General features: G+C 52.2%; 1 protein-coding gene across 7 annotated transcripts in view; it reads right to left on the bottom strand.

The window, feature by feature from the left end:
* Positions 1-351: 351 nt before the first annotated feature.
* LOC140201535 (NHS-like protein 1) overlaps positions 352-16,897 on the bottom strand; it is a 291,096-nt gene continuing 274,550 nt past the window's right edge. For 6 of the 7 annotated variants that reach the window (XM_072265795.1, XM_072265800.1, XM_072265798.1 and 3 more), the window contains 5 exons: positions 12,007-12,199; positions 11,291-11,422; positions 6,488-9,034; positions 5,593-5,698; positions 352-4,556 (listed from right to left, as the gene is read on the bottom strand). In XM_072265795.1, coding sequence (XP_072121896.1) covers positions 3,674-4,556; positions 5,593-5,698; positions 6,488-9,034; positions 11,291-11,422; positions 12,007-12,199 — 3,861 coding nt within the window. In that variant the 3' untranslated portion in view covers positions 352-3,673. The remainder of the gene's footprint in view (positions 4,557-5,592; positions 5,699-6,487; positions 9,035-11,290; positions 11,423-12,006; positions 12,200-16,897) is intronic. The other variant, XM_072265796.1, reaches the window with a different exon arrangement.

Genomic DNA, 16,897 nt, shown 5'->3' with positions numbered 1-16,897 from the left:
AGATCTCATCACTAGGACAGCGAGCTATTTACATGTGCTGCGCACCATACCCATTTTGAATTATATTTTATTAACTTATTTGTTGTAATGTTTTAGTCTATGTGCTGGGTGTGATGTATGTTTTTGGTGCATAGTGGTCCAGAGGCACATTGCTTGATTTGGTTGTCTATGTGTACAGTCAGATGAGAGTAAACTTGAACCTAAACACATACAGTGCAATGCATCATTTGCATTAACCAACACACTGAGGGATATGCTGGGACGGCACACAAGTGTCCCTGTGCTGTCTCATCCGATGTACTGATAGATAATGCGGCACATGTGAAAAGATGAGTCTTTTGTACATGAGAGGGAACTGTTGCTTTATTTGAGAACACAGCATCTTTCTGAGTACAAAATGAACAGGACATGTTGAGAGGTCACGGAGCTTCCAGCATTTCCCACGGGAAGGAAGTAAAGGCTTTTCTACTCACCCTCCTTCCTTCCTCAGTAAGAGCAAGCACAATGGAGGCAAGGTGGAAAAGTAAACTTCAATCTGCCTCGGTACTAAAATAAATAATCTGCAAATTCACTTTTAAAAAATCCCAGATTACTAAAATGTACAAATTCCCAAAAACTGTCCACAAAGAAAATCGCCCCCCCAAAAGAGAACATTTTACAATCTTTGTACACCTTAAAACAATTTATAAAGGGGGTACACTGTAGGAAGTATCTGTCTATCTGATGCCTGATAAGACCAGAAGACAGGAGCACAATTAGTTCCCACTTTTGGTGTGTATTTCAAATCTGAGTTTATTTTAATATCTAAGGCTTTGCAAGTGCAGTTTTCTGTTAAAAAATACTTGTTGAACTTGAAAAATACCGCAGGGATTTTTTTCTGTAGAAAAGGCTTCGTTTCTTTGGTAACTGGATGCCAGCATTATCACAAGATTCAGAATTTTCAAGTCATATTTATCTCTGCACAACTCTCCCAACAGCAATAAAGCAGTCTTCCATCCGGTTCTTGCTGGTAACAGACTTGCCCGTTCTCTCCACACTACCTTACTCCGCCACTAAGTACTGGCGGAGCTCTTTAATCAAGCGAGGCACCACTGCTCAAATCCATAACGCTACCTCCTTTCTCCCACTCGGCTCAACATTGCTAACTTTTAGGAACAAGCTGGGGTCATGCTTGGACCGAATTTCTCAAGGTTGCAACCCTAAATCAATGACGTTGAATGCATGCATTACTGCCCCACTTCCCCACTGAACAGTCGGGTTTGGTATCTGTTTAATGCTCCTTGTTGGCAGTCAGTATGCAGGACTAACACACGCATAAATTGCAGGAGGAGTTCAGCAGGTCAGACAGTATCTGTGGAGGGGAATACACAGTCAACATTTCGCGACGAAACCCTTCATCAGCATTGGAGACAAACTATCTCAGCACGAAAAATGTCAATTGTTTATTCTTCTCCGTAGATGCTGCCTGACATGCTGAGTTCCTTCGGCATTTTGTGTTCTGGATTTCCAACATCTGCAGAATCTCCTGAACCCTATCAGGACTGGGCCAGACCTGATGGCAAAGTGACAGGGTGCCCCATGTTACAGTCAAACTTGTACAAAGTCGCTTAACAGGGCTCAACAAAATGTTTCCAGCGTGTGCAGTGTCCTGGACAGTGACAATCGGGTCAGGCTGCTGCAGTTCCGGCGCTCTGCCACTAGCTGTCAGCAGTGAGCCGCGCTGCCCTCCTTTGACTCAAGGCGGCAGTGCTGAGAACTCAGGGAGGCTTGGACTGTTCCCAGCGCCGGAGGGACAAGGCACTGAGCGGAACCCGTGCTTTTTAAGGGTTCTCAAGAGACCGGGGGTGGAGTGGGAGGCAGGTAAGGGGGTCAGCAGCCAAAAGATGAGCAGTCCTGATGAACGGTCTCGGCCCGACACATCTGCTCTTTATTCCTTTCCGTAGATGCTGCCTGACCTGCTAAGTTCCTCCAGCATTTTGTGTGTGTTACTCAATGTTTCCAGCATCTCATGTTTAAAATAGGCAGTCAGTTGGCTGGGGCAGTCAGGGACACCCTGAAGGCCATAACACATAGGAGCAAATTAGGCCATTCAACCCAGCGAGGCTGCTCTACCATTCCATCATGGCTGATTTATTAACCTTTCAACCCCCCTTCTCTCACCTTCTCCCATAATCTTTGACACCTTTACTAATCAAGAACCTGTTAACCACTGCTTTAAAGCTAAGTATAATTCGGGTTTATTGCTGGAGCTGAAAGCTAACTTTGTTTTCTCTCTCGATGGTGACCGCCCTGTGAGTGTTTCCCAATCCTCTCGAGTTCCCACCTTACAAAGGCTGAGGCTCATTGGGAAGAAGGAAATCAGGGAGGGAGTGAAAAGGCAAGCAACAATGTTGGTGGAAGGGGGGGTGAGGAGGTCACAACAGTGACCCACCTTTGTGCTGTTGCCTGCCCAGCCATTCTATCCCGCACAGCAACTTCACTCCCCAGAAAGAGCCCTCTGTGGCTAGCCTTAGGCACCGGAGTCAAAGTGTAGAGGGTCTAGCCACCACAGCCATGTTGTTGACTTTGTGTCATCTGGCACCCCTGATTTGGGCACAGTGAATTCACATTATCAATCCAACTATCGGTCTTATTGTTCCATGAACGCAGGGGGAAAAACGCCAAAGAACACCACACAGTAAATGGATTGAGAAGCATCTGTACCCCCAAGCAGGGACCTGTAGCTCCTTCCTCCTGCTGAGGTCTCAGGTCTGCAAAGCGGTGGCAACCACCCTTCACTGCTCAGCAGACACAGAGAAGCACCACCAGCTGGGATCTACCCCACCCTCTGCGTCTCAGGGGTAGTTAAGCCAACTGAATCCACCTGAAATAACAGGGGTCGAAACAGCCAAGTCCCACAGCTACTCAAACTATTACACTACAAACATACAATTCATTCATCTAACAGCTAGAAATGCCTCAAATTGGTCAAAGTTCAATGTAAACACCTCATTACTGACCCTTCCCTTCCAGGACATACTGTTTCCTGTCTCCTGCTACTAACAGTTACAGCCAGGAATGGTCATGTGGCTCTAACCTGTCTGGTTTCCAAACAGACACTCACAGTCTGTCTCAGTACAATTCACTGTACACAGCTCCATCCCCCAAGGGGAGTTAACTACCTGTACTTGCCACACAAAACAAACCTGAAGACATCAAAATACTCTCAGCCTTCTGGGCCGAGCCCCCCCTCCCTCTCTCTCTCTCTCTACCATTTCCTCCTCCTCTCGAGACAACTGACTCCACCTTCTCTTAGCCGCCTTGCAGCCTCTCCCTTCCACACAGTACTCACTTTATCGGCATGACAGAAAGTGCCTCCTTGGCCCTGAAGTGCTTCTGGGGTGCCCCTTGTCAGGAAGGGTGCTCTATAAATATCTTAGCCTGACTGCCTTTTGCTCTCTACACTGATCGATACAAGTGCCATTCCTGCATTCATCTCAGATTTCCAGACCTTCAGTTTCCCCTACAAACAAATCTTCTTCAGCAGACCTCCCTCAAAGGCACTACTCAAGTGCTGGTCTTCGTGGCAGCCCAGGCGAGGAAAGGCTAAGTGTTTCTATTCTGCCATCTGGCTTGTGCCATCAGTTGGTCTCTGAGGACTTGATAAAGGAAAATAAAATATTAGGGGATAAAATCAGTCTCCTTGCTTTCTTTGGTGTCCTTCATGACCCCCAATCATGGATGGCACCTCTGTTGCCATGGACGACATAGAAAAGTCCCGGTGCTGGCTGGCTCCGCCATTGGTGCTGCTGTCTGCCGCTCCCCCCAATTGTGATGTAATAGGGTCCCAGTCCAGGCTGGCTCCGCCATTGGTAGTGTTCTCTGCCACTCCCCCTGATTGTGATGTAAGAGAGTTCCGGTCCTGACTGACAGCTCTATTGCTGGCGCTCTCTGCCACGCCCCCCAGAGTTGATGTCATACAGTCCTGTTCCTCTGGGCGTGTTACATCACTGTTTTCGGGCTCCGCCCCCTGTCCGACGACCTCACTCTCGCTGTGCCGCCGGCCCTCCTCGCCAGGCTCCCAGGCCTCGGCCTCGCGAATCACCGTCATGGGGCTGCTGTGCAGGCGGTGCAGGTGGAGCCTGCCGCCGTAGCGGCTGCTGGCAGCCGACGGCGGGGTCCGGGAACGGCCGTAGCGGATGCCTGCCGCTGCCGCCAGCCCTGCACCCCTGGGCATCGGGCCTTCGTGCGAGGCCCACTCCTCCCGCGGGCTGCGTCCCCGCCGGCCGGCCGGCCGCTCTGCCTCCCCCGGGCGGTGCCTGGGGTCGGAGCTCTTCAGCATCTCGGCGGCCGACATGCGGCAGCTCTGCTCCGACCGGCACCCCTTCTTCAGCAGCAGCGCCTTGAAGCTGTCGCTGCTGGTGTTGGACCTGCGCAGGCTCCTCTGGATGGAGCCTGCCTGCTTGAGTGAGCCTGGGCTGGGCAGCGCCCCAGTCGGGGTCCCAGGGGACAGAGGGGGCTGCGTCCGGTTGAACTCGTCCTCCGAATCCTTCCGGCCCAGGACCCGCCGCTTGGACCTAAAGGCAGGAAAGATGTCGTGAGATGCTCACCAACACAACACTACAAATGGCGGGACGGGGCTGAGAAGCGGGTGGAGCTGCAGGACAGCAGTGGAGAAGAAGGGGAATTGAGCTGGTGAAGGGACAGGTGAGGAGTGATGAGGGAGAAAGTGAGGAATGGGGAAGTGAATGACAGGGTTGAGGGACAGGGGGATGTGTACAGAAAACATCAAATTCTCAGTGATTTCCTACTCTCTCTCCCCCTCTAGCAACAAACAAATTGCTTTGAGAACTGCAGCCGAGCAGCATCTATGTCAGGAAAGAAATCATCAAAGCTCTGCTTACACAAGGCTCCACTGGAAATGTCCACAATTCCTCCTCGGCACAGATATTGCTCAACACGCTGCGTCCTTCCAGCAGATTGCACGTTGCTCCCACTCCAGCATCTGCAGTCTTTCTCTCTTGCTCTCCTAATCTCTCTCCTAATACTGTATTTCTCTCTTAATCTCTCTCCTAACATCTTTCTGTCTTAATCTCTCTCTCCCAAACTCTCTCCTAATATTTCTCTCTCTGAATCTCTCACTCCCCTAATCTCTCTCCCTTTCCCCAATCTCTCTCTCACTCTTCTAATCTCTCTCTCTTTATCTCTCTTCTAGTCTCAGATTCTACTTTCCCTTCATCCACCTGTATATTCCTGTGAGAACCTCTCCACCCGGGTCACTGAGAGAAAGGCATAAAAACAGGCGCCTTTCTGTGACCGGTGCTGGCGAGCAAAAGGCAGCGGGTCGCTCCCTCTATCACCACCCGCTCTCATTCTGACCCCCTCCTTTGTCTCACTCGTCCCGCCATCCCAATGTAGGTGGTGGGTGCATGGAACGCGCTGCCAGGACTGCTGATAGAGGCGTAGGCATGGGGAACGTTTCAGACGTTCTTCGGTAGGCACAGGGGTGAAAGAAAAATGGAGGGATGGGTTAAATCTGTATGGAGGGATAGGTCAGATTAAACTTGGAGTGGGTTGAGATCACATCAGGGCTGAAGGGCCTGAACTACGTACCTGTGTATTGCAGCAAATAAGTCCTCTGTGGTTCTCGGCCGGCTTGGGGTGCTTATCTCTTCACTGTAGTCTCCTAAACTGCTGGAACTCTCTTCAAACACGTCATCTGTCAAATGTCAACAGGGTAAACACCAGTTACTGAAAGGTACACATACCCCGGTCTGTCTGGTATGGCACTCTGTTACTCCCTCACTCCTCAACCCCAAAGCACCCTATGCTGATCAGAGTTTGATGTGTGAGATGGGAAGGGAGAGGAGGAGGGAAGGGAGAGGAGGAGGGAAGGGAGGTGGGAGATGGGGAGGGAAGGGGAGATGGGAGGGAGTGGGAGATAGGGAGGGAGAGATGGGGAGGGAAGGGAGGGAGAGATAGGGAGGGAGGGAGGAGGGGAGATCAGGAGAAGGGGAGGGGGAGATAGGGAGAAGGGGAGGGGAGATGGGCAGGGTGGGGAGGGGGAGATGGGAGGGATGGAGGGGAGATGGGGAGGGATGGAGGGGAGTTGGGGAGAAGGGGAGGGGAGATGAGGAGGGAGGGAGGGGGTGATGGGGAGAAGGGGAGGGGGTGATGGGAAGGGGAGATAGGGAGGGTTGGGTGTGGGAGATGGGGAGAAGGGGAGGGGAGACGGGGAGGGAGGAGCGGGGTGGGGGATGGGAAGGGAAGGTGGGGCAAGGGGGTTGTGGAGGGAGAGATGGGTAGGGAGGGGTGGAGGTGGGGGGATGGGGAGGGGTTGGCTGGGGGGATGGGAAGTGAGTTGGGGTAGGGAGGAGGATGGGGTGGTAAGTATTTGGAAGACTAGAAAGCAGTCAGAAGACAGAGGAAGAGGTGACTGGGGAAATGCAGAACGAGAGACAATGTGCAGAGACAAAGAAGAGAAAGATAATCTTTTTCCACATCTCACCGGTTTCATTTTCTTTGCAAGCTGTGTTACTGTCTTCATCCAGATGATCCCATGTCGGGGAGGATCCTGGGGCCTGTTTTTCTTGGGTTCCAGGGTCTCTCTGGCTTTCCTCGGGCCTCTGATCGACTGTGCACGCGTGGTCCCCCGCTCTGCCGGCCGGGGCAGTGCCCTTCCCCTCCTGCTCCCCACCGATCCCATCAGCCTCTGCCGGGCTGTGGCCCGTTTCTGGTGGCCGCCTGTCATGCGCGCTGAGGTCCCAATGCGAGGGCGGGACTGGGAGAGTGAGCTTGGGCTTTCTGGCAATGGGAGGAGGGGTCCTGCTGGGCGGTTTGGACTTCTCGGGTGTCAGTGTTTGTTCTGGTGCCTGTACCCAGTCAGTCCGGCCGTCTGCACCGCTGCCCTGGTCAGTGGGGCTGCGGCCACAGGGCAGCGGTTCCCGCGTGGACGTTAACAGAAGCTCCCCACTGATCGTGGCTGTAGTCGCGGACTCACTGACGCTCTTTGAACTCACCGGTGCAGCGCTGGGGGTGGCCTCTCCTCTGGCGTGATGAGGGTGCCCGACGGGACCGCGAGGGGACGAGGGTCGCTGCGTGACCGCCCTCGGGGGCTCGGACTTCGCTTTCCTCAGCTGCACTGAGCGCAAGGCCTCAGCCGTGACGAGGGGCGGGCCCACAGGGGCCTTGGAACCATCCGCGCTGGGAAGGAGCGGGGAGCGTGGAGGATTCCCCTGGCTGCGGAGTGCCTTCGGATCCAGCGGGGGCGGGGCAGGGAGGGTAGCGGCGGGAGGGGGTGACGTGGGCAGAGGAGGGGCCGGAGGGGGTGACGTGGGCAGAGGAGGGGCCGGAGGGAGCGATGTGGGCTGAGGGAAGGTGCAGGGCGGGGTCACGAAAAGAGTTGGAGGCGGCGGCGAGGGCAGAGGGAGATTGGGAGGAGCTGGCCCAGGAGGAGGGGGAGGAGGGAGAGGGGGTGATGTGGACAATTCAGGGGGTGCTTGCGGAAGAGGAGGAGGCGGAGGGGGTGACGTGGGAGGCACTGAAGCAAGCACGTGAGGAGGAGGAGGGGGGGAAGTGATTCGACAGATAGTGGGGGGGGCTGACGTTGGCAGGAGGAAGGTGGGAGGAGGTGACAGCAGCACAGGGGCATTGGGAGGGGGGGAAGCAGGTCGAGACCGAGTGGGAGGATTTGAAACTAGTCTATGGGCTCCAGGAGGGGACAGCAAGTGCAGTGGGGGAACAGGGTAGGGTAAGGCAGGCAGAGGGCCCCCAGCACAGGGCTGAGGGTCAGCAGGACCAGCTGGGGGCGGGAGCCGCGACTCAGAGGCACTGGAGGACAGCGAGGCGGAGGAGGAGGAAGCGGAGAGCGAGGAGCGGAGGGAGGACTTGCGCTCGGGCACCTTGGGCTTGGCAGGCCGGGGCGAGGCCCGGTGCGAGGGGCCGGCGCCGGTCGGCGTGTTGCACTGGCTGGAGTAGCCGCTAGAGGGCGAGGTGAGGCCCAGCCCCCGGTCGGGTGAGCGGCCGCCCTGGGGCCGGGAGGCCGGCTCCCAGGCCACGCCGCCAGCCCGCCAGCCCTCGGCCTCGGCACCGTTGCAGGCCCAGGTGTCGGGGCCGTCGGAACGCAGGCTGCTGGTCTCGCTCTGCGACGGTGTGGAGTAGGCCCGGCTGCCGCCCGTCGAGCGGCCGCTGCTGTTGCTGCTGCTCTGACTGCAGCTACGGACAAACCAGGGGTCGGGCTCCCTGCCGCCGCAGGCTGAGGTCCCGGCAGGGAGGCCGGGAGCCTCCTGGTGGCCCAGTCCGCCCCCACTTTCCAGCGAGCGTTGCAGACTGGCGATCAGCGACGGGCTGAGCACCGTGTCCCCACCCCCCTTGGGCCGGCGGCGCAGGGAGTCCGTGCGTGTCGGGGGGAGCGGCGGCTTCTTGGTCTTCCTCAGCGAGATACTGCGTGACAGGGTACGCTCGCGGCTCTCCGGGCGCGGGACGGGGGCCAGGCAGGCAGCGGAGAGGGAGGGGGAAGGAGGCGGCCCTGGCGGGGTGTCCGAGACCGGGGACTGTCGAGCCGAGTCACCGCCACTGCTGCCGCTCCAGTTGCCGCTGGAGGAGCAGTGGTGCTCCTGGAGGTCCGCCGGCACCTCCTCGGCCGCGGTCTCGGAGCGCAGGGCAACGGGCGAGGCGACCCGCGCCTCCTGAGGACCCCTGATCTGCTGCGTCCCGGGCCCGAACAGCGGGTCGCACTCCCCCGGTGGGTGCAGCGAGACCCGGGCCCCGTGCCTCCTCGGCAGGCTGTGGGAGCGCGTCTCCAGCTGGGCCCGGGAGCCACCGGCCGCTGACACGTCGCCCGAGGAGCCAGAAAGCTGCGCTGCGATCCCCTGACCCTTCTGCGCCCGGATCCGGCGGACGGAAGGCGGCACCACCTTCACCTCTTCCGTCTGGCAGGAGGAGTCCCTGGTGTTCGAGCGAGCCCGGCTCGGCCTGTGGCTCTCCAGTCGGCTCAGGGTGGAAAACTGGCCCGGCAGGGTGGTGCAGGAGTCTCTGGCTGGAGTCGTCCCGGTTCCTGCCAGCATCAAGCACAATCACTAGTCTGCAACCACTTGTCGGCAGAAAAAGACAGAGTGGACTTTGCACAGAGAAAATCTCTATAAAAACTCAGTACCAGAATCAATGTGGAGAATACAGCAAAAGAACAGGCCCTTTGCCCCACAAACGCAATGAAAATTTAAACTAATCCCATCTGGTCTGTAATGGGCTCTCCCCCCCACCCCGAACATGGTTAGTAAGTTCTGGAGGTTCTGCCTCGCGGAGGGCAGCATCCATTATCAAGGATCTCCACAGTCCGGGCCACACCATCAACTCACAGATGTCATCCGGCAGGATGTTCAGAAGCCCAAAGTCTCACACCAGCAGGTTCAGGAGCAGCTACTATACTTCCCTTCCACCCTTCAGTTCTTGAATCCTCCTCAGTACAGTTTAGCACTAAATTCGAAGTCTTATTTGTTCTAATTGTGTTCTTTCTTGTGAAAACTGTGTCTCACTTATTACTGATTCAGATTTTCTTGTGAATGCTACCTAGCTGACGCTCTGTGTCTGTGATGCTGCTGAAAGTTCATTACTGCACCTGTGCGTAAGTGTGCTTGGGCCTATTACAATAAAATTGACTTTAACTTTCCATTCCCAGCCCGCAGGTGATGGTTGGTATAGACTAGATGGGCTGAAGGGCCTGTTTCCCCTGCTTTCTGACTTACTTATTCATCAAAGCTGAAGAATTACTATGCCTGTCCATGTATAAAGCTGCATTCACCACCTGGTGATGTCCCAACACATTCTGCGCTGCTACCTCAACGTGAGTTTCTGAGACAGAAGATAGCGGGTTCTAGTCTCACTCCAGACATCCAGGCTGACACCAACACCATTGAACGTAGTGAATTTTAGAATGGGACACAGAGAGGGATGTAAGAAATGCTGAGGCACAATTTCGACTGGGTGTTATCTACAAAGGGTTTATTCCTCATCAACCATCTCATTAATATCACACTGAGGGAACTTGCTGCTTGAATATCAATTGCTGTGTTTCCTAAATTACGACAATGAATGAACTATCAAAATATTTCGTTGGTTATAAAGTGCTTTCTCGCTGGCTGATGGTGCAGTTGCATCCGCACCAGACTTCGACAGGAGTGGTCGCGGTTCAAATCCGGCCGGCCCTTTGCACGCTTTCCATCCGTGCTGGATTGTGCATCAAGTTAGCAACTCGGCCTCGTAGAAAATAGATGAAGATGCTAAAGAAACGATAAGGTTTCCACCCGATGTGCCACAAAGCACGGAAAGGAACAACATAGTGCTTTGGCGGTTCCTGAGGGGCACTGTGTGAATGACACTTTCTTTGCTGTGGATGGGATTGAAAGAGCCAGGGACACTGGGAGGCAACTGTTTCACAAGCAAGCTGTGGCTCACAGCTCCGTGCTGGACAGATCCAAGGACAGGGAACGAGGGGGGCTTTCCTCACTGCTCTCTTGCTTCAGTTTAAGCCAAAGATACACTCCTGGAAGATGCAGAGAGCTTGAATTATTCTCAGCCACATCCTTTCCAGAAGACACAGGAGCAGAATTAGGCCATTCAGCCCATCGAGTCAGCTCTGCCATTCCATTTATTTGATTTATTTTCCCCTTCAACCCTGTTCTCCTGCCTTCTCCTGTAATCTTAGATGCCCTTGTTGGTCACGAGCGTATCAACCTCCATTTTAAATATACCCAATGACTTGGTCTCCAGTGTGACACTGAATTCCACAGTTTCACCACCCTCTTCATCTCCATTCTGAGAGACGTCCTTCTATTCTGAGGATGTGCCCTCTGGTCCTACACTCCCACACTATTAAAAACATCCTCTCCACATCCACTCTATCAAGGCTTTTCCCAAATGAGGCACAAAATAATCTGCAGATGCTGGGGTCAAAGCAATACGCACAACACGCTGGAGGAACTCAGCAGATCGGGCAGCATCCGTGGAAACGAACAGACAACGTTTCAGGCTAAGACCCTTTGTCATGACTCATGAGTCCTGACAAAGGGTCTCGGCCCGAAACGTTGACTGTTCGTTTCCACGGCTGCTGCCCGACCTTCTGAGTTCCTCTGCATGTCCCAAATGAGGCAACTCTGGACTCTGGGCCATCTTGCTGCCTGCTCTCAGATTGTGTTGGAGAGGGAGAGAGGGTGGGGGTGAGATGCAAATTACCGGTTAGTACAAATGTACACTCATGGCCACAGGTGAGAGGAAAGCAGGGCAAGGCTACAAATACAATTTTTAGCAGCCATACCTAGTTCCTTCTGGACGGCCTCAGGCAGGCCAGTGATGGTCCTTCTCCGCTTGATTTTCGTCGTGCGTCTCAGGGGGCTGTTGGAGTGCACAAGAGATCGCCTGCAGCTGGCCTGGCGATCAAAGCTCTCTCCTGATAGAAAGCAGCAGAGGAACTGTTACTGCACACACCCGCACTATGAACCTGTCTTCCCCCCTAGAACACCTTCTAACTCTGGCAGTCCACTCAAGGCCTTCTCAACTGGCTGAGGAAGCCACTACTACCACGAGACAGAATTAGGCCATTTGGCCCATCGAGTCTGCTCCACCATTCTATCATGGCTGATCTATTATCCCTCTCCTACCTTCTCCCCAAAACCTTTGACGCCCTGACTAATCAAGAACTAATCAACCTCTGCTTTAAATACACAATGACTTGGCCTCCACAGCCATCTGTGGCAACAAATTCCACAGATTCACCACTCTGGCTAAAGAAATTTCTCCTCATCTCTGTTCTAAAGGGATATCCTTCTGAGGCTGTGCCCACTATAGGAAACATCCTCTCCACATCCACTCTATTGAGGCCTTTCAATATTCAATAGGTTTCAATGAGATCCACTTTCATTCTTCGAAACTCCAGTGAGGACAGACCCAGAGCCATCAGCAAGAGCCAATCACCCTTCTAGCCTTAACCACCACCCACAACCCCCACCACCTTTCTTTTACCCTGTTGTATACCTGTTACATTTATTGGGACAACGTCCGTCTGGATTGCCTGTGCTTGTTGGCGCATCCTCTCCTCCGGAGTGGGCAGTGGGAGGGCCTTGGTCCAGTTCGTCTGGATGTCAATCTCAGAGAGGTCTTTGGGAACTGGGGTTTTCGATCTCCTCGAATGGAACAGCTTTTCCTCGTCCAGCGATGACACTGTGGGCTTCACAAAGAACACGCACAAATAAAAATTATTCGGAGCAGGAAACTAAAACTCTGCCACCACATGCCAGTCCTAATTGGGATAACGAGGAGGATATTCAGCCCCTGCAATCTGTTCTACATTGTATGACTAAACCAAACCGTCTTTCATCTGCCTGCCTTCCCTCATAACCTCGAAAACATGGTCCAAAGAAAGACCGGGATCAGCTTTACTTCTTACGTGTACACTGAAACACGCAGTGAATTCTGTCGTTTGCATCAACGACCATCACAATCCCAGCTTGTGCTGGGGGCAGCCTGCAAGTGCTGGCATGCTTCCACTGCCCACAACCCACCAACCCTAACCCCAACCCCAACCTGTAAGCCCGAGGAATGCGGGTGGAGAGCAGAAACCCACGCAGTCACCGGGAGAACAGACGGCAGCGAAAATCATACTCCCATCACAGACGATGTAGTGCTAGGCCTTTCGGTTGCCTGTTTGTGGGCAGCGTTCCACATCTCCATCTCCCTTGGTATGAAGAAATGTCCTCAAAGTCCCATATGTGGTCAAGCACTGCTTTTAAGTGTAATGTCCCAGAAACATATCCAATTGTTTCGACTCCAGAATACACTTTTAGTTGAACCGCCTTTCCTAGAATAACATTCCACATATCTTTTATCTCCTCTGATCTTCCCCTATCGATGTTCTCCCCCAGCATCTGATCTACAGATGTTGCCTAATCTTCTCTACAGAGTTGTAGAACAATTCAGCATGGATTACACACCCTTCGACCCCAACAGACACACAAGAGATTCTGCAGATCCTGGAAATCTTGAGCAACACACATACACACACACACAAAATTCTGGAAGAACTCCGCAAGTCTATCCAGCCAATACAGAAGGGAATAAAGAGTCAACTTTTTATTCTCCTCCATAGATGCTTCCTGACTTGCTGAATTCCTCCAGCAGTTTGTGTGTGATGAGGACTGATCGAGAGATGATTCTGGACTTCAGCAAGATAAAGGTTGACCTCTGTCTGTTGCACATCACTGGCTCTGCTGTGGAGTGAGCGAAGAGCACAAAGCTCCTTGCTGTGCACATAATGGACGGTCCAACCTGGACCCACAACACCTCCTCACTAGTCAGGAAGGCACAGCAGATTCTACACGTTCTGAGGAGATTCAGGCGTGCAAGGCTTCCCACCTCCATTCTAACAACTTCCTACAGGAGCACATCGAGAGTGTCCTGTCTGGATGCATCACTGTGTGGTACGGAAGCTGCAGGGTATCAGACCACAAGACGCTACAGAGGACAGTGAAAACCACGCAGAGGATCACCAAGGTCTTCCCACTCCCCCATTTGTGACATTTACTGGCATCGTTGTAGAAGAAAGGCCTGAAGCATAGTTGAGGATCCCTACCACCCATCCCACAATGTCTTTGACCCACTACTGTCAGGAAGGAGGTACGGGATCATCAGGACTAGGACTGTCAGACTGGGTAACAGCTTCTCCCCTCGGGCTGTGAGACTAATGCATACCTTGTCAGCACCGAGGTTTCATCAAGCCAGCATGCTGTTTACCGGTGCTGTGCACTACATCCATTTTTGAATTACATTTTAACTTATTGATGGTAATGTTTTGTTTTACGTGCTGTGTGTGTGATATGTGATTTGTGGGTGCACCATGGCCCAGGGGAACGTCATTTTGTTTGGCTGGATAGTCAGATGATAATAAACTTGAAATTGATTGCAGTCCCCAACCAGCTAGTCCCAATTTCCTGCATTCCACCCACATCGCTCTAATCCCCTCCATGTGCATTGTAAATGATACAGTTGTAACTGCTTCAACCACTTCCTCTGGCAGCTCGTTCTGGTATACTCACCACCCTTTGTGTGAAAAAGCTGCCCTTTAAATCTTTCCCCCTCTCATCCTGAATCCACACCCCTAGTTTTGGACCCCTCTACCCTACGTGAATCCCGTACACCTTATCAAAGATTGAAAGAACATTTATTGAATGGATGTACAAGGTCGTTTCATCCTCCCCACAAACAGCCACAAAACAAAGAAAACCATGGCACCCGTTCAAAGAAGAACGTTAACCCCCCCACGCACAAAATAAAAACATATCACACAAACGACAACAAAAAAAATGAGCCAGAAACACAGAATACAAAGTGTTCATTATCTCCAGGCCGTCCTGATTCAAAATTGCCCAAACTGGCAACAAAAAAGGAGCAACTGGAAACCAGAAACACATCATAACGTGAACTACAGAGTCCAATCCACAAACAGCGTTGATTAAACCTTGCCCAGAACTCCTGCACAATCCTTCAACAGCCTCGAGAGAGAGAGAGAGAGAGAGAGAGAGAGAGAGAGAGAGAGCAGGAAGTTGTTAGAATGGAGGTGAGAAGCCAAGACCCAGAACTCCCGCACAATCTTTCGACAGCATCGAGAGAGAGAGAGAGAGAGAGAGACCATCCAAATGCAGGGTCCTTCCTTCGGGAGCAGCGAGAGAGAGGTGGGGAGAGAGAGAGAGACCGACACATGCAGACACCTCCCTCTGGCAGCAGTGTGTAACAGGCTGGTAGACAGCACTGAACACCAGCTCGTTTCTCCGCACTCGCCTCCATGACTTCAATCTTCCTCGGCACTTTAATCAGCCAGAAATGGAGTCAATCATGCGCTCGCGCTGCGCCTCCAAACCGCACGCTTTGCTCAAAACACCCTCATCGACAGCAAAGAGCCAGATTGCTCAATTGGCCTGAGAAACACACCACCAAAACCACATTTGAAAGTAAAAGAAAGCATAAAAGAAGGGAAAGAAGTGCTTTTGTTAACTGTCTGGAGAATGTCGCACTTGGTCATATTGTTTGCTGTCGCCATCTTCTTCTAGACTCTGCCTCTGCCTCTCATAATTTTAAATGTTTCTATGAGGTGGGCCCTCAATCTTCTCTGTTGCAAGGTACGTAGACAACCTCTCCCTATAATTCAGGTCTACTAATCCTCACAACATCCTCATAAATCTTTTCAGCACTATGTCCAGTTTAACCAGGCCTTCTACGACCGGGTGACCAAAATTGTAGAGAGTGTCCCAAGTGCAGCCTCAGCCCAGTGTACCCTGCCATTAGCTGAACTGTCACGGACAAGCCTGATCATCCAGATCCAAGGCGTGTCCATTAGTCCAGACGTCCAGTGACGGAGCGAGTACAGACTGAAGTGGATGGTCTACAGCAGCAGAAGACCACGAACATAGTCATACAGCTCTACAGCACAGAAACAGGCCCTTCAGCCCATCTACTCCATGTCTAGTCCCATCAACCCACACTGAATTTCTTTTAATTGCATCCACCACTCCTGCTCGTTTCGCACTACCCTCTGAGTGAAGTTCCCCCTCAGGTTCCTCTGAGATATTTCACCTTTCACCTCAAACCTATGACCTCTAGGTCAAGTCTCACCCAATCTCACTGGAAAAAGCCCACTTGCATTTACCCTATCTATACCCCTCATAGCTTTGTATATCTCTATCAAACCTCCCCTCATTCTCCTACACTCTAGGGCAGGGGTCGACAACCTTTTTGCCACTGTGGGCCAGATTGCGTATTAATGAGCAGACGGTGGACCAGATAAACGCCATAAAAAACTTGAAATATGGGAATTATCCATTTAAATACATCTAGTTATGTTTTGTCTCAAATTAATGAATAACACATGGTAGAAAATCATCTGTGCTTAAGGTTGCCTACCCCTGCTCCAGGGAATAAAGTCTGAACCTATTCAAACTTTTCCTATAACTCAGTCCTGGCAATATCCTTGTAAAAAAAAAGATACTTTTTTATTTGAGAGCTGTGGGCCTGATGGTGTACTGAATTGCACACAACTGTTTTTATGCAGCTTGAGACCAGCCATAAAGCTAAACGATACAGATATTAAGTGCAGCCTAAACCATCTAATTCTCTGGGCACCCGATTATGTCTGCACTGGGACTGTAAATGGTTGATGTAGCCTCTCGGTGTCATACCGCATCCAACACAACAAACCATCCATCACCGAGGACAGGGTCGAAGGAGTGCAGGGAATGGAAAACTAAAAAAAAACAGAACTATTGTTGGATTCCCTCACAAAAAAAAACTATGGGCTTTGGAGCAAACTTGAGGGGCGCAGTCTGTAGGACAATCTTCTCCGTGGCAGAGGGCATGAGACGCAACAGGTTCAGAGGGGTTCTAAAGAACAACAGGTTGATAGAGTTTGCAATACACTGCCTGAGCCATACAGCTGAGAACTAGGCCCAATAGCCCAGCCTGTCCACACCAACCATCAAGTACCCATCTATATCAATCCCACTTCTCAAGGTGGATGGGGCAGAAACTCCCATAACATTTAAAAAGTATTGAGGAAGCATTTGAATCACCAAAGTGTCGAAGACCAAGGACCAGAAGTCAAGATAAGTATTTGCTGGTTGTCATGGAGACAGTGGGCCACAGCACTGCCTACCTCCTGATTAGGGTTGCCAACTGTCCTGTATTTGCTGGGACATCCCGTATACTGTGCTAAATTGGTTTGTCCCATTTTGGACAGCCCTTGTCCCGTATTTACCCCACTAAGGTAAAGTGTTCCTTTGAAACCTTTCGTGCCAAAATGGCGTAAAGCGAAGAAGCAATTACCATTAATTTATATGGGAAAATTGTTGAGCGTTCCCAGACGCAAAAAATAACCTAC

This window comes from Mobula birostris, chromosome 8 (assembly GCF_030028105.1).
Source record: "Mobula birostris isolate sMobBir1 chromosome 8, sMobBir1.hap1, whole genome shotgun sequence".
NCBI lineage: Eukaryota > Metazoa > Chordata > Chondrichthyes > Myliobatiformes > Myliobatidae > Mobula > Mobula birostris.
This window is presented reverse-complemented; position numbering and strand designations above follow the sequence as displayed.